At 37.3% G+C, this 18106-nt stretch overlaps 1 protein-coding gene across 2 annotated transcripts; it reads right to left on the bottom strand.

Annotated features, from left to right (window-relative positions):
- Positions 1–1986: 1986 nt before the first annotated feature.
- LOC125654851 (chitobiase-like) lies at positions 1987–14280 on the bottom strand. 2 transcript variants are annotated; one of them, XM_056143047.1, is made up of 9 exons: positions 14091–14260; positions 10029–10740; positions 9456–9880; positions 8351–9088; positions 7256–7496; positions 5722–5974; positions 3919–3934; positions 3741–3865; positions 1987–3493 (listed from the first exon to the last, which is right to left on the bottom strand). In XM_056143047.1, exons 2-9 carry the CDS (start codon positions 10735–10737, stop codon positions 3430–3432), a joined length of 2571 nt encoding a protein of 856 aa, XP_055999022.1. In that variant the 5' UTR covers positions 10738–10740; positions 14091–14260; the 3' UTR covers positions 1987–3429. The 2 variants fall into 2 exon arrangements, with proteins under 2 accessions (XP_055999022.1, XP_048740914.2); XM_048884957.2 differs by lacking the exon at positions 3919–3934 and having other exon boundaries at positions 3741–3881; positions 14205–14280.
- Between the last annotated feature and the right edge of the window lie 3826 nt (positions 14281–18106).

Raw genomic sequence — 18106 nt, 5'->3', positions numbered from 1 at the left:
AATGTCTGTCAGTCCCTATATATCAATGTCTGTCAGTCCCTATATATCAATGTCTGTCAGTCCCTATATATCAATGTCTGTCAGTCGTTACTGTAGATTCCTATATATCAATGTCTGTCAGTCCCTATATATCAATGTCTGTCAGCCGTTACTGTAGATTCCTATATATCAATGTCTGTCAGTCCCTATATATCAATGTCTGTCAGCCGTTACTGTAGATTCCTATATATCAATGTCTGTCAGTCGTTACTGTAGATTCCTATATATCAATGTCTGTCAGTCCCTATATATCAATGTCTGTCAGTCGTTACTGTAGATTCCTATATATCAATGTCTGTCAGTCCCTATATATCAATGTCTGTCAGTCCCTATATATCAATGTCTGTCAGTCGTTACTATAGATTCCTATATATCAATGTCTGTCAGTCCCTATATATCAATGTCTGTCAGCCGTTACTGTAGATTCCTATATATCAATGTCTGTCAGCCGTTACTGTAGATTCCTATATATCAATGTCTGTCAGTCCCTATATATCAATGTCTGTCAGTCCCTATATATCAATGTCTGTCAGCCGTTACTGTAGATTCCTATATATCAATGTCTGTCAGTCGTTACTGTAGATTCCTATATATCAATGTCTGTCAGTCCCTATATATCAATGTCTGTCAGTCGTTACTGTAGATTCCTATATATCAATGTCTGTCAGTCCCTATATATCAATGTCTGTCAGTCCCTATATATCAATGTCTGTCAGTCGTTACTGTAGATTCCTATATATCAATGTCTGTCAGTCGTTACTGTAGATTCCTATATATCAATGTCTGTCAGTCGTTACTGTAGATTCCTATATATCAATGTCTGTCAGTCGTTACTGTAGATTCCTATATATCAGTGTCTGTCAGTCGTTACTGTAGATTCCTATATATCAATGTCTGTCAGTCCCTATATATCAATGTCTGTCAGTCGTTACTGTAGATTCCTATATATCAATGTCTGTCAGTCCCTATATATCAATGTCTGTCAGTCCCTATATATCAATGTCTGTCAGTCGTTACTGTAGATTCCTATATATCAATGTCTGTCAGTCCCTATATATCAATGTCTGTCAGTCGTTACTGTAGATTCCTATATATCAGTGTCTGTCAGTCGTTACTGTAGATTCCTATATATCAATGTCTGTCAGTCCCTATATATCAATGTCTGTCAGTCGTTACTGTAGATTCCTATATATCAATGTCTGTCAGTCGTTACTGTAGATTCCTATATATCAATGTCTGTCAGTCCCTATATATCAATGTCTGTCAGTCGTTACTGTAGATTCCTATATATCAATGTCTGTCAGTCGTTACTGTAGATTCCTATATATCAATGTCTGTCAGTCCCTATATATCAATGTCTGTCAGTCGTTACTGTAGATTCCTATATATCAATGTGTGTCAGTCGTTACTGTAGATTCCTATATATCAATGTCTGTCAGTCCCTATATATCAATGTCTGTCAGTCCCTATATATCAATGTCTGTCAGTCCCTATATATCAATGTCTGTCAGTCCTATATATCAATGTCTGTCATTCCCTATATATCAATGTCTGTCAGTCGTTACTGTAGATTCCTATATATCAATGTCTGTCAGTCGTTACTGTAGATTCCTATATATCAATGTCTGTCAGTCCCTATATATAAATGTCTGTCAGTCCCTATATATCAATGTCTGTCAGTCCCTATATATCAATGTCTGTCAGTCCCTATATATCAATGTCTGTCAGTCCCTATATATCAATGTCTGTCAGTCCCTATATATCGATGTCTGTCAGTCCCTATATATCAATGTCTGTCAGTCGTTACTGTAGATTCCTATGAGGAATTTATTATCATGTAATTTCGCGAGAGGCATCACCCGCGAAATAAAATTACTCGCCTTTAATTTTCTGTTGCTAAAAATACATGCAAGAACTCTTGATAAACAGATAATGCACAAATACATGTTCATGCGATTTGACGTATACGAGTCATTTTATCATATTAAGTACTGGCGTAAAATAAGGAAGCTACAGAATAATCTAATAGAAACAGAGAAATTCAGACCAACAAGAAAAGCCTGACTTGTAAACACAACACAGAAAACTTTCAACATATATAATATGTGAATTCAACATAGATAATGTGCAAAGTCAACCTACATAGTGTCATCTTTCCGAGTCATGGGTTTCTGATCCGCTCCGCTTCATATAAACCCTTAACCGAATAGGCAGAGTAAGACAGGTTAGAAATCCGGTTCTTTGATTGGCCTCATTAAAAGACACATGATCCAATCAGAAACATTGTTTTATCATACCAGAAACTCAATCTTAAAGAGAAAACCATGCGGTTTTGTGACCTGTGTGACCCCTATTTGCTGTCAGTGGTTAAGTGAATAGTTCGAATTTGAATATCTTTAGCTGAAACTGAGTGTATGGAGCAGAATGTTGCAGATACTTGTTTAATTGCGAACTTTATAACAATTCATGTTGACGCTAAAGAATTGGATTTTATTATTTAAACTAGACGTGTAGTTCGTAGGAAAGTGGAGCGGATCAGAAACCCTGGACTCGGAATGATGATATAGTGTGAGAAGTCAACATCATATAAAGTGAGAGGTCAACATTATATAAAGTGAGAAGTCAACATTATATAAAGTGAGAGGTCAAAATTATATACAGTGAGAAGTCAACATTATATAAAGTGAGAGGTCAACATTATATAAAGTGAGAGGTCAACATCATATAAAGTGAGAGGTCAACATTATATAAAGCGAGAAGTCAACATTATATAATGTGAGAAGTCAACATCATATAGAGTGAGAGGTTAACATTATATAAAGTGAGAGGTCAACATTATATAAAGTGAGAAGTCAACATTATATAAAGTGAGAAGTCAACATTATATAAAGTGAGAGGAGAAATCAACATCATATAAAGTGAGAGGTCAACATTATATAAAGTGAGAGGTCAACATTATATAAAGTGAGAAGTCAACATTATATAATGTGAGAAGTCAACATCATATAGAGTGAGAGGTCAACATTATATAAAGTGAGAGGTCAACATTATATATTGTGAGAAGTCAACATTATATAAATCGAGAAGTCAACATTATATAATATGGGATTCAACATATATGATAAGAAAAGTAAACACACATATCGTAAGAGACTTTGAGAAGTAAACAAATATAATGTAGGATGTCAACACATTCATGTATAATGTGTGGAATCCACTCTATAAATAATACGTAAAGTCAACACATGTAGAATATGTGGAGTCATCTTAAATAAGGCGAGAAGTCACTACATATAATGTGTGGAGTCAGTTTATATAACAATATTCCTAAAGAAGACGGAATAGATTTCAACATCTGCTGGCTGAGGTGAAACCTACGACTCCACTGTTTCAGTCTTTACTTGATGTCGACTCTAATATCACCACCCTGCTCTCTCTCTTTGCATCAGCTGACCTACACCATAAAAGCAACAAAAAAATCTGTTAAAAAAATCCATAAACATTTATACACATCCAGAAAATGTGAACAACCACGAAGACTTAAAGTTTTGTATTACAGGCTGAAAGGCCCCTTCATATCAACACACGATACTGTAACGGAAATGATTCCACTGAAAATTTTGTGGATATTAGTTGTACGATTGTTAAACTTTAATCCGTAAAATAATGCTTCCTAGTCTATTTTTATAAAAAGTACTTACTTCGACATTAATTTGATTTTTGATCTTGGGTCTACTTTCACTTTCTTTTCATAGAGAATCCACGATTCACCGCCATCTAGACTATAGAACATCGGCAGTCCTGGGTAAACAGCATTCATCTCCAGCTCTCCGTTTACAACCCTACAGAGAAAAACCAGATTACAGAACAGAGACATACCTCTCCGTCTACAACCCTACAGAGAAACCAGACTATAGAACAGAGGCAGGCCTCTCCATCTACAACCCTACAGAGAAAACCAGACTATAGAACAGAGGCAGGCCTCTCCATCTACAACCCTACAGAGAAAACCAGACTATAGAACAAAGGCAGATCTCTCCATCTACAACCCCACAGAGAAAACCAGACTATAGAACAGAGGCAGGCCTCTCCATCTACAACCCTACAGAGAAAACTAGACTATAGAACAGAGGCAGGCCTCTCCATCTACAATTCTACAGAGAAAAGCAGACGAGGCATTGTCAAGATCCAATCTCTTTAAATCTTCAAAAATCAGAGACACAAAGATTTGATTCGTAAGCTAGACATTGCTCTGATAGCAGAGCTTGGTTAAAGTAGTTGAAATAATCCAAAATTCGTCTTTGATTAAAAGGTCTGGTGAAAGTAGCACATATCATGGCATTAAACATCCAGCGGTTTGAATCAACATATGCTTTTACATGTATTTCAAAATTAATTTTGCTACATTGCAAACACATATTATTATTAAGATGAATTCGCCAATAAACTGAGTCCTTATGACATAAACGGCAGCTCATTATGAAACATTACTGCACGTACAGTAGACCTAAACAATCTACAGTAAAAAAAAAAACAACCCTATTTTCAAATACAAAAATGATCAAGATTTACAAAAGAAAATTAATGGATGACACAATAGATATATTCAGTAATAATTTGAAATCAGAAAATTGAATATTTACATGTAACACCTTAATTTGTTTAAAAAAATGCAGTTCTAGTGAAAAATTAAAATCTTTGTTGGTTTCAATCTCATGAATTACAGATCAACAGAATCACACTAAAATTACTGATGATAACGAGCTAGGAACAAATATTGATCGTGACGATAACGAGCTAGGAAACAAATACTGATCGTGATGATAACGAGCTAGGAAACAAATATTGATCGTGATGATAATGAGCTAGGAAACAAATACTGAACGTGATGATAACGAGCTAGGAAACAAATACTGATCGTGATGATAACGAGCTAGGAAACAAATACTGATCGTGATGATAACGAGTAGGAAACAAATACTGATCGTGATGATAACGAGCTAGGAAACAAATACTGATCGTGATGATAACGAGCTAGGAAACAAATACTGATCGTGATGATAACGAGCTAGGAAACAAATACTGATCGTGATGATAACGAGCTAGGAAACAAATACTGATCGTGATGATAACGAGCTAGGAAACAAATACTGATCGTGATGATAACGAGCTAGGAAACAAATACTGATCGTGATGATAACGAGCTAGGACACAAATACTGATCGTGATGATAACGAGCTAGGAAACAAATACTGATCGTGATGATAACGAGCTAGGAAACAAATACTGATCGTGATGATAACGAGCTAGGAAACAAATACTGATCGTGATGATAACGAGCTAGGAAACAAATACTGATCGTGATGATAACGAGCTAGGAAACAAATACTGATCGTGATGATAACGAGCTAGGAAACAAATATTGATCGTGATGATAACGAGCTAGCAAACAAATACTGAAAGGCCAGAGAGTACAGGACTGATATTTATCTGTGCCTCTGTATGAATTTAAAAGAAAACCAGTCATTGTTGTGATGTAGCACCTAAAATATACAGCCCAGTCTACGACTGGTTTATGGAACCGGTGGATTCAAGAAATATAATGAATGAAAATTGACAATTCATTCAAATTGATAACTGATACATATACTATTTTACAATTTCCTATTTGTCGAATCTTACCTTGCCCCGGGAGGGGTGAGATGATATGCCACGCCCATTCTGTCTAGAACCGGGAGTTCCCTGTAGCCCAGACTGTTCGCAAACATTGACCAATCTTTGTTCAGTCTAACCCTTCTTGATGAGTCATCCTCCACGTCTTCCCATGATGCTTTGTGCCAGGACCTTTCAGCCACAGCTAGAAGACGTGGAAAAATCATGGAATCCATCTCATCAGGGGTCCTCACCAACTCGGTCCACAGGTGTCCTTGTATTCCTTAATAATAAAAGGTATTGAATGGAAGACCGTGTCTGTACAATGCTGCGATTGAAAACGTAGTCTACACACGTAACCAGCATAATCAGGAATTCCTTAAGGAGGTACTCTACATCGTCATAATGGCCGACTTCCTTTTAAAACATGGACAACAAGAAGTACTGTGAGCAATGCTCACTAAGAATACCCCCCACTTACCCCAATATCCCAAAGGGTGTTGGTAATAGGTATAAACTACCTCTTTTCTGAGTGTAAAAAACAAATGGCATGACAAACCGAACCATATTGCTACTTCGATGTCCAGTGCACGTGACCTTTGACCTTTTGACCCCAAAATCCATAGGGAATATCTTCATCCCATGGGTAGTCCATATGTATGATATGGTGACTGTAGGTGGAAAGGATAACGCTTTAGAGCCCGTAAACCATATTGTTACTTCGAAGTCCAGTGCGCTTGACCTTTGACCTTTTGACCCAAAATTCAATAGGGAACATCTTCAGAGCTTTAGAGCCCAGAAACCATTGCGTCTACAGACGGACGGACGGATGGACAGACAGACAGCCCGATTCCAGTATACCCCCCCCCCTCCACAACTTGTTGCGGGGGGTATAAAAATATAAATATCAGCAATAGTTGTCTATTCATTTAAAAAGTCTCGCCTAACTGAGTAGCTCAGTAGGTTAGCATGTCAACTGCTGAATGGTAGATTGCGTGTTTGAGTCCAGCAGGGGTTTTAAATTTTTCTCAGATTGCTGTCAACTAAAGCTGTATTTTTTTACTATATAAAGTAAATCTGAAAGTTTTCAATTTCAAAATATTGCTGTACATATCCTCCACTTTTCACCCGTATCAAATTTCTCTGGTGTAGCATACCTCCTTAATTAACAAAAACGAAGAAATAATTCATAGATTTTCCATCTACCACAGTAAAGATTTACGATTTTATTTTCTTACAAAATTTCAACAATGTTACAGCACTAACACTCAGTCTGCTACACAACAAGAAAGTCATATAATATGGTTGGAAAATATTGTTCATGGAACAATGGATGTGTTTTTAAGACGCGTGTATGAGGTAAAATGGTATGATTGTAACAATAGTTATTGGTTTTATAGTTGTATTTCATAACTGTTTACACGTTTACTCACTTGGAGGATTTAATCGAAACTTGTAATCACTTCCCCATTACTTTAGCCTGTAAAGGTTCTAAATTATCAAAGCTATCCAATCTTCTGCAGTGGGTCAGCAGAAAAAAAGAAGTCCTCGATCGATAACATACCTAAAACATTTTTATGTTCTTTCAATGGATCATGGTCCTCTGGATGCTTGTTCAGTAAATCAGTCATGCAGATTGGGTCACCAGTCAGTTTGACGTCCGCATTGGCATAGATGTTATCAGGCATAAAGCCAAAGGTTTTCCTAGTATCACAGAATCGACACGCCCAGTACAGACCTCGTTCCTCTGGGTCCGGTTCGTAAGGGTGGTCAAAATAAAGGTGGGTACCCTGGGCCATCACAACCTAAAACAAATTCCAAGTCTACAGTTGATGTTTCATAAATATACTAAAAACGAATTTCAATGGATCTTGCTCGTAAAAATTTTGGCCAGCTTTCAGGCACTATTAACTGCTTTGTTTTGATACAATGTTTTAAGTTACATGTACAAATAGAAATAAAAAGACAACATTCAAACATGGTCAATGACAAAGCCCGTACTCCTACCCAGAACTGCATACTGTAAATCTATGTAATTTGATATATTTAATTGACAGCGAATTTTGGATCACATTTAAGTGTACAAACACTGTGGAATCACTAGATTATGTGAGGAGTCAGTTTTCATGGATATTCCTCTAAAACTACATCACAAATTTCAAACAGCATAACTTTAATTTATAAGTTAATGAAATACACATTTTTTATATTCACGACAATGTCTCCATGTACAGAAACTATATCAATGACATTACACACCAGCGAAACTGTAAAATCTTAAAAATCCACGACACATGGACCCCACAGATTTAAATGATACCACAGTACATTGCATTTCTCTTAAAAAAAAACATGAGGTTGCAGGTTCTGATTCGTAGAAGGGTGGGACCCGAGATTTTAATCAAAATACTACATAGAAAGTTTACCAGACACTCTGACAGCACAGAGAGTCCTTTTATATAGGACTGTGAAAATTGAGGTTCAATGTCATAATACATGTAGATATGATATCTGACACCTCATTCACGACTATAATAATTCTGTATTTGGCAGGTGTCATCTCAACATGTAAAGCATCTTGTGTGACTTTCAAAACTTCCCAAAATCAACCCATACCTTATATCCATTATTAGCCAGCCTGTATGTAAACCAACCTTACCTTATAACCATTATTAGCCAGCCTGTATGCACACCCCGATAATCCAGACTCCCACACATTCTGCCAGGTGTACACATGGACCTCTTTATTTGGAAATTCCTTCCGCTCCACGGGCTCCAAATCTACCTCATCATGAATCACCCCGTCCTGCCAGGCTCCCATCATTAAGTCGTGTTTAGCCACAATTTTAGCCACACGTTTCACAAAATATTCCATTAGTTTGGAGAAATCCTTGACTTTTTTATTTTTGACCAGGGCTATACACGCCTCAGAGTCTTCCCACGTCTCGTAGGGAACCTCATCACCTCCAAAGTGAAATGTTTCCAGGGGCGCAATAGGTTCGTACATCTTCTGCACCTCAGCCACCACTTTGTCCACGAACCTATACGTTGACTCCAGTCCTGGGTCCATGGAGTTCTCCGAGAACATCTGCACTGACTGAGCGAGCAAGGAATCATTCACGTTACACAGAAGGAACTCTTCTGCTTTTTGCATATCACCAGTTTTCTTGTATTTATAGAAACGTGCCTTCATAGCCATAACGGCAGCATGACTGTGACCGGGCATGTCAATCTCGGGGATGACCTTTATGTGTCTCTTTTTGGCAAATCGTAGAATTTCTTGATAGTCTTCAACTGAATAGAACCCTGACCCAGAGGAAGTTAAGTGGGGCCCCGAACCTAGCATGGGTAGTATACAGGTCCTCTCACTTAGATCATGGCCTCTCTTGCTTCCAATCTGAAAATACACCCACACATGGATCTTACTTGTAGTTGATGTTGAAAGATTTTGAAATAATAAAAATTTCTGAGTGAGTGTGCGAGTCTATATACATGATATATATACTGTAAATTCCCCAATTTATGCAAGGAATCTATTATCGCATAATTTCGCAAGATAAAATTACTCGCTTTTGGTTTTATATTGCTAAATCAATTGTATATACTCTTTATCAACAGAACACGCATGAAATTATGTTCTCGCAATTTGACGTCCATGAGTCATTTTGCAATATTAAGTACTCGCATAAAACCAGGAATCTACAGGATACGTATATAAATTGTATATACACATGCACAGCATCATTTCACCCATAGATACGAACATCGGTGAGTTCCTCCAAGCCTGGAATTTCCAGTCGCCAGCCCTCATCGTCCGTCAGATGAAAGTGAAACTTATTCATCTTATATCTAGCCATGGTGTCCAGCAACTTCATCACTTGTTGTTTCCCATGAAAATTTCGAGAAACGTCCAAGTGCATGCCTCGGTAGGAAAACCTGGGATAGTCCTCCAGTTCTGTAGTTGGTACTCGGTCATTTTCCAGTAGGGAGATGAAGGATTGAATACCATAGAAAGCTCCTGCAGGATCACTGGCCTCAATTCTGACTGAGGGGAGCTCAGCATTGATAGACAGTTTGTAGGAAGAGGAGGGGGCGTCGTCTTTAGTCTCTTGAAGTAGCAGGAAAATGGCGTTTGATGTCTGTGTAGATTTTGTGTCATAGGATATTTTTAAATCCAGTCCTAGTTTTTCTGAAGTGGAAAGAGAGTATTCATTAATCCAATTTATATTTTCCATTTACAAAAACAATATAAAAGTGTATGCACATTTGTGGTCACATTGAAAATCTAACAATAGTTCGATAGTTTTCGAGATGAGAATATGTATGTATATGGATACCTTTCAAGATGTCAGCTTCATTTTCAAGTTTTTGATCACAAACAATCACAAATTTATCAACTGACAAAACTGCCGTTTTATCCCAGTCATATAAAGCTTTCACTGGGGTCGGCAAAACAGGTGCTCCTGCTTTCCCAAGATCCTCCACTGAATTCCTCTCGAATCTCTCCTCAGGAGTAAAAGGATTGTACTTGTCTATTCTCATCGCACCATTCTCTTGTTTATAATGAAATCTCTTCCATTTTTCTAGTTTGTCGAAAGGCTGCACAAAACCTAAATCAGAACTGCTTGTGCATTTAATGATACGAGGTTCCAGATCCCCCGACACAATGTACCAGTTTGGTAATAAATCAGTTCTTGCTACACAATAATACTGACACTTAAACTGGATTTTTACACTCTCGTCTTTCTTCAGTGTTTTGAAAGTCTTCATAGGTTCCAGAGTAAACAGGCAGCCGTTCACATGCGAGAATCTGACCCCTTCCGTTTTTATTTCTGCATGGTTACGTTTAGGAAGAGAGTCGGGTTCCACCATGCGAATGTGGCAGAAGTAAATCTTCCAGTTTGGTTTGTACTCCAGCGGAATATCCGACTTGTTTGTGAGGATAATCTGAGATCTGTATGTTGCCTTTCCATCTTTTAGATTGTCCAGAACACCATATTTTATATCCAGTGTATCGGCAAGACTGTCCAGCTGTGTTTGATCCATGGCCTAAAATATACAACATGAACATTTCAGAGATGCATGTATACAAAGAAAACAGTCTAGTTAGTAATACTCTGTGTCTCCAGAAATTAAACAAGTTAAAACAACAGTTCAGGTGTTGCCATGGTAACCTATGTTCATTTCTCCTTTAAAAAATAATGGACATATACTATTTCCTGTAAACAGGATATTAAAAAATACAATGTATGTACAGGAAATAAAACAGCCTCCCACACACAACAGATTTGTTAACCTCCAGGTCCTACACAGTGACTAAGGACCTATATGGTGATATTTGATCATTTATCTTGTCATGTAAACTTCACACCGACCTGAAACAAAGACCTTCAATACCAATCTATAAAATAATCTGAATCGGAGGCAACACAGACCAGTGCCAGATATCAATTGGAAAAGTGACACCATTGATTAACCGAACATCATCACTGCCCTTCCATTATTAGCCAGTCTTTTATTGACACCTTTAATGACACTGCCTGCCATCATATAGATTTTCCTATCTGCCAAAGCAACATCTTGGACATATTAGCTACAAACTGACCCCCTTCGGTCCACAAGTGTTCTGCAATACCTGGGCTTAAAGATCATGACACAGTCCTTGTGGATACCAACGTTGCAGCCCAGAGGCGTCGCCCAGTAAGGTGCCTTATTTACATCTGGTCCAAAGCAAATTTACAAGCTATGGAAAAAGAACTTGGCGACTTCTCTTTAGAGCAACAGGAAGAGGCAAAATCAGAATCATTTACACCCCTCGACACACTCTGGCTGAAGTTCAAATTATAGTGCACAAGTACCATCTTTGCCCATGTACCTAAATACACAGTTACACGCTTCAGCCAGCCCTGATGTAACAGAAACATTCCACAACTGAGCAGACAGAAGAAACGGGCACACAAGGGGGCCAGACACACTCAAATTCCTGATGACTGGGAGAGATATCGACATACCCACAAAGAGAATAGAAAGGCATGTAATGTGTCATCTAACAAGTATAATATCAACACGATGTCTGAGGATGGAAACAACAAGTACATTATCAACATGATGTCTGAGGATGGAAACAACAAGTACAATATCAACACGATGTCTGAGAATGGAAACAACAAGTACATTATCAACACGATGTCTGAGGATGGAAACAACAAGTACAATATCAACACGATGTCTGAGGATGGAAACAACAAAAAGTTATATTCATAAGTGAAAAGCGAGAGGTTTGATGGTACTGGAATATCCCCACTTTGTGATAGCGGTACTCTTCACTCATCACCAAAAGAAAAAGCAGAGATACCGAACAAGCAATTTCTATCAGTATTCACCACTGACAACTTGACCCATGTTCCCGACCCTGGCAAGTCACCATACACCTCAGCTCCAAAAACTGCTGGAGGACTTAAATCCCAACAAAGCCAGTGTCCAGACCAAATATCATCTCCAGCACTGTCCATCATCTTTCAGACCTCAATAAATTAAGGCAAAGTGCCAAATGACTGGAGATCAGCGTTTGTCACCCCGCTGTTCAAGAACGAAGAGGGAGCAAAAACTTCTAATTACCATCCAGTGTCATTATTCCGTCCATTGCAGGTGACTAGAGCAGATTATACACAGTCAACTCATCAAGCATCTAGAGAGGCTTAGCATCCTAGCAGATGAGCATAATGGATTCAAGAAACGACTCTCCTACAAAAACCAACACAGGACCTCATCAGGGGACTCAACTCTATAGACATTCCGCAACACAGACTGGCAATGCAGCTACACCATTATCAGTGTTCGAAATTATCCATAGACCGAGTCTATGTCAAATGACACTGGTCTATGCCAATTGTAATTGGGATAGACCAAATTGTCTATGCCAATTTTCTAGGTTTAAAGCAATAGGGTTATCCCAAAAGTCGATGTCTGATAAATGTTATGAGGGAAGGAGAACATTGTTATGGAAATGGAAAGAAAATATGCTTTTAAGTACATTAGAAGTAAATGACAATGTTTTAAATTTGTGTTATTTTTTTTCTCAATGTTACGGTCTATGCCAATTCAAAGAGGTCTATGTCATCTTGTTTTGGCATAGACCCATGGTCTATACCAAGTTTTAAACCAATTTCGAACACTGCATTATAGTATGTAACAAAAACATTGGAATGGATAAGATTTCTAGTTGACAGAACACAACAAGGTGTTGATAGAGAAACATCACAACCAACCAATGATACATCAGGAGTACACCAGGGCACTATCATTGGACCCCTAGTGTTTCTAGGCTAGCATTTATAATGATCCATTATCCAAAGTCACTTCAACATTGCTGATGCATGTATGTCATATTGTAACATCAATACAGAGACAGACACAAGATCACTGCAAGAAGACCTGAACTACTAAAAGGAGAAGGACTGGGTGATTTAGTTTCAAATCAGCAAATGTGCAGTAGTATGTAGGCCTACATCACGGATGCCGGTTCACTTCAAGTCCGAATCAGTGAACAAATGACACCATAAATAGAGAAGTGGTTTTTATCCAGTTTTAATTACAAGAGCCCTTCACCGCAAGATTTTAACCTTTTATTTAAACAAGACACAGGGGCTCGTCACGAATTGACCCTCTCTATTCTAAAATTTAATAAGACAAAAATTTCGTGATGAGCCCCTGTGAACAGGTTGGGAACACTTCCCCTATAGCGAGATATTCTCGCTAAAACGCGATTATCCCTCTTTAGCGAGAAATAAACATTACCATAAACAGGTGTTTTGGCATCTGTATTGAAAATAATGGCAAATCCTGTGCAACGCTGAATAAGTGCGCCACGCACTCAACATGATGTGAATTGTTTCTATGAAATTGACAACATAGTCAAGAAATTGCATATCAAAGTTGCTGCATAAGAGTGAAGCAGTCTGAAATCTAATACACATCGTGAGTGTTTTTGTTTTGATTATTATATTTGCAGAAGTATCACACATTTTAGCACTTTTTCTTCTTTTCACGTGAATCGCGAAAAGATGTACTCCGCGGGTGTTTTTCTCGGTTATACGGGATATATTTATTCTCGTTAGAGAGGGATAATCGCGTTTTAGCGAGAATATCTCGCTATTGGGGAAGTGTTCCCAACCTGGTGAACAAGACTATGTTCATGGCCTACGAATTCTCAATCTTGTAACGTATATTTTAACTTATCGCCAACTTAAGAAATCATAAACAGACACGTATCTACGTAGATATACCCGTTTAATCAATATAGTCCCCTGATCTTTAGGACATGAGTTTTTCGCTTTGAGGTATTTGGTAATAAATAAAACTAAAGGCGCTTTAACAATCAACGAAGAAATTCGAGCTACCTCAAAAAAGAAAGAGGACCCTTTCTTTTAGATTACTAAGTCAAAATCTTCACCCTTTCCTTAAAGTTAACAGTATTTTTTGGTTGTATTTCACAAAAAATCCATATAATTTACATTTCTTCCTCGATTTTCCCCAAGCCGCAATCTAATATGAGAGCGACCGAATGATCTGCAAAAATGAGAGTGCCGATTTTAGCTATGTCGTACTGATGTAATTCGTTTAATTTGCCCGCTGTTTCACTGGCCTAATATAAAACTTTATCGAATCCATGTCCACAAGGGATCTTCAAGGGGAGCAGAACTTTTGAATGCCGTAAGATGTTTAAAAATATATGACATCTACACCAATATTTTATTTACTTCGATAAAAAGTAGTGGCGGATCCAGGAATTTTTTTAGGGGGGGGGCACAGTACCATCAATTTTGGTTTCCTCAGAAGCGTTCGTCATATATTTTATTTATATTCGATAATCGTCGTATGTCCATGTCTTGAGTAAAGATCGAAGAGAGAGAGAGAGAGAGAGAGAGAGAGAGAGAGAGAGAGAGAGAGAGAGAGATGACAATTTTTTAACCATTTGACAGACTTTGTGAGGACAGAACGTACACTTTTAGGACAAAATTCTGTCTTCACAATTACGTCCCCATAAATTAACGTGATCTATGTACAGTATGTGAAATATGTAGATACAAAATATAAGGATTAGCGAGGGGACATGTTCTCACTAATATACTCTCTCAAAACCATTTTTCACAATGCGAAAGAGAGTATTAGATAAACATTCATAGGTGTCCCTATAGCTAAACCTAAGTAACACAGGCCATTTTTTATGTCTTTACAATAACATATCCGTGTATTCTCTTCTAGACATTGTGAGGACGTCCTCACTAAACAGGTTTAATAGGTTCAATCGGAGAGAGAGAGAGAGAGAGAGAGAGAGAGAGAGAGAGAGAGAGAGAGAGAGATACAGAGAGAGACAGAGAGAGAGAGAGAGAGAGATACAGAGAGAGAGAGAGAGAGAGAGAGAGAGAGAGAGAGAGAGAGAGAGAGAGAGATGGTTTTCGAGTCCTGCATTTGCTTTTGTATATCCGTATTTTGTATTTAATCAATCATAAATGAAAAATCTAGATTTTTTAGTAGAAACTTTTTAGACACATATGATTCACAATGCTGTCAAATATTTCAATGGGTGACTGACATACCCATTAACACCACCCCTTACTACTATTAAGTACTACTTACGATAACCTACTTCGTTCCTTATTCAATATATATTGCCTGACATATTTCCGAATTTTTCAGCTATAAATGTAATAAATTTCAGGATATCATTATTTACACAAATCCGGATATCGCAGTGGGATTTGCGTAACATGTACTGTGGACAGCGAGAGCGCTACATACTCAACATTCAGTGAGATATTTAATATGATTTAAGGATACATGAACGCATTCTACAAAGTGTGTTTGTGAAGTGTGGGAGTTTACAAGGTATGTAGTGATAATAATGATAATTTCTTTATTTAAACAGACCAGAATTGCCCAATTATTTTAAAACTAGTTTACATTGTGGCCCTGAAAACATATACCAGGCATACAGACAGCAGTATTATACAGATACAATATAAAATAGTATATGAAGATATGTTGTATACATACATGTACGCTATCTACATATATTTAAAACTGAAAATAAATAAATAAATAAATAGATGGAACACTAATTGATCCATCGGTATAGAAACCTGTTTTCATTCTCTCTAGAAGAACTTTCATAAAATTAGAATATACCATTATAAAGTAACCATGACGACTAACAGTTAATTGTTCTGCATGTTTCCATACCAACTAGTATTCAATGTCATGCATACGTCACAAACACGTTATGTTTAATTTTCAAAGTCAGCCATATGTCTGAAAACAACAAGAAGAATAGATGCGCTGCTTTCAAACAACAGTGGACATCGAGAAATTTTTGGTTCCGCCATGAGAACCCCAAGGATTTCATCCAACTTCAGGTTAGTGAAAGACTGTAATCAACAAAACTTCTCGTTTTAAGTCAACCTCATCCATTGTTAATAAGGAGTTGAATATTGTATGTGCCATAAACTATATAATTAATTCATTTCTTAATGCCATAACCTATATTCATTTCTTATAACATTTGATAAGAGCTGTAGATAATTATTTACGATCGTATACTTGAGAACTTTGTAATGATATTATGTCATAAATCATGTTTCACAACAACGGTATATGTTCAAATTCAGTAGTCTTATTTTAAAGATTCAGTATTCGTTTTAATATAATTTAATATTTTTATTTTTAAATCATTCAATACTATTGTTTCGTAGATTCAATATTATCATTTTATAGATTCAGCATCTTATCATTTTATAGAAATACTACTGTAGTACTTGTTTTGTGTAAATATTTACATAGTTTGGACCATGTATGTTTATTGTCTGTTTTTGTATGTATACTTTTAATTCTGTTTCACAGGTATAGTTTGGACCTGTTTTATTTAATATGCCATATGCATCGCTAGTTTGGATTTTTTATATTCCGTTTTGAATGTTCAGTTTGGACATGCCTAGTTGGTCCGTTTAAAGTTCCGTTTTGCCGGTATTACTTGGAGTTGGTCGATTTATTGTTCCGCTTTGCAAGCATAGTTTGGATTTGGTCTATAAAAAAGGGAAGATAACAAACAATAATCAATCTCATAAATCCTATAAAGAATACAAAATTAGAAGTTGGGCAAACACGGACCCCTGAATATACCAGAGGTGGGATCAGGTGCCTAGGAAGAGTAAGCATCCCCTGTTGACCGGTCACACCCGCCATGAGCCCTATATCTTGATCAGTAAACGGAGTAACCAGTGGCCAAAACCAGTATGTAAATCAGGCATCAGTTGACTAGTTGCAAATTAGATCTTTATAACAACTATGGAATTTGTGAAATACTGACTTTAAACGAGACTGTTGAAACTCCTGTAACATCAACGTATTTGTCACTAGCCTGCCGCAATTTAGAAATTGATCATACGCAGAACACTCTCGCATATCGAATCAATTGAGAGACATGAACCCCATAAACACTGTATACAGGTGATACTAGAATAGTGCTAATTAGATATGACGAAAGAGAAGCTGAAGTTATTCCTTTAGTCAAAAAGTTGAGTGCTGTTAACGAATATGTTCAATAAGATATCCAAATATGAAACAGGTATGGAATACTCTGTGGTGTCTTTTAATTCGAGTTCACTGGGATATATCGAATGGACATAACGATAAAACGTCGTCGACGAATTTAAGTATCGAGTTAAACACAGCAAAAAATTGTTTTCTTGTCTATTAACAATGATAGCTTTCATTCATATGTCGATTTGATATATCCCTGTGAGCTCGAAATAAAGGACACCACAGAGTCGTCCACTTCTGCTTCATACTTAGATATTTTATTGAAAGTAGACATTAACGGCAAACTAACAACTCAACTGTATGAGAAACGGGATGGTTTCAGCTTCTCCATCGTCAACTTCCCACATTTATGTAGCAATATTCCATTATCAACTGCATATGGTGTTTATATATCTCAACTGATTCGATATGCAAGAGCTTGTTCTGGGTATAGTCAGTTTTTAAATCGAGGTCAGCTACTGACAAACAAGTTGATGGTACAGGGGTTTCAACAGTTTCGATTGAAGTCAGCATTTCGCAAATTCTATGGTCGTTATAACGATCTAGTTCGTCAATACAACCTCGCATTGGGTCAAATGCTGTCTGACGTGTTTCATACCGATTGTTAAGCCGTTCTTGGCACACTGATTTTGACTGCGGATAACTCCGTTTACCTGATCAGGATATGGGGCTCACGGCGGGTGTGACCGGTCAACCGGGGATGCTTACCCCTCCTAAGCACCTGATCCCACCTCTGGTGTGTCCAGGGGTCCGTGTTTGCCCAACTATCTATTTTGTATTGCTTGTGGGAGTTATGAGATTGATCGCTGTTCGTTAT

This window comes from Ostrea edulis, chromosome 7 (assembly GCF_947568905.1).
Source record: "Ostrea edulis chromosome 7, xbOstEdul1.1, whole genome shotgun sequence".
In the NCBI taxonomy this organism is placed as follows: domain Eukaryota; kingdom Metazoa; phylum Mollusca; class Bivalvia; order Ostreida; family Ostreidae; genus Ostrea; species Ostrea edulis.
This window is presented reverse-complemented; position numbering and strand designations above follow the sequence as displayed.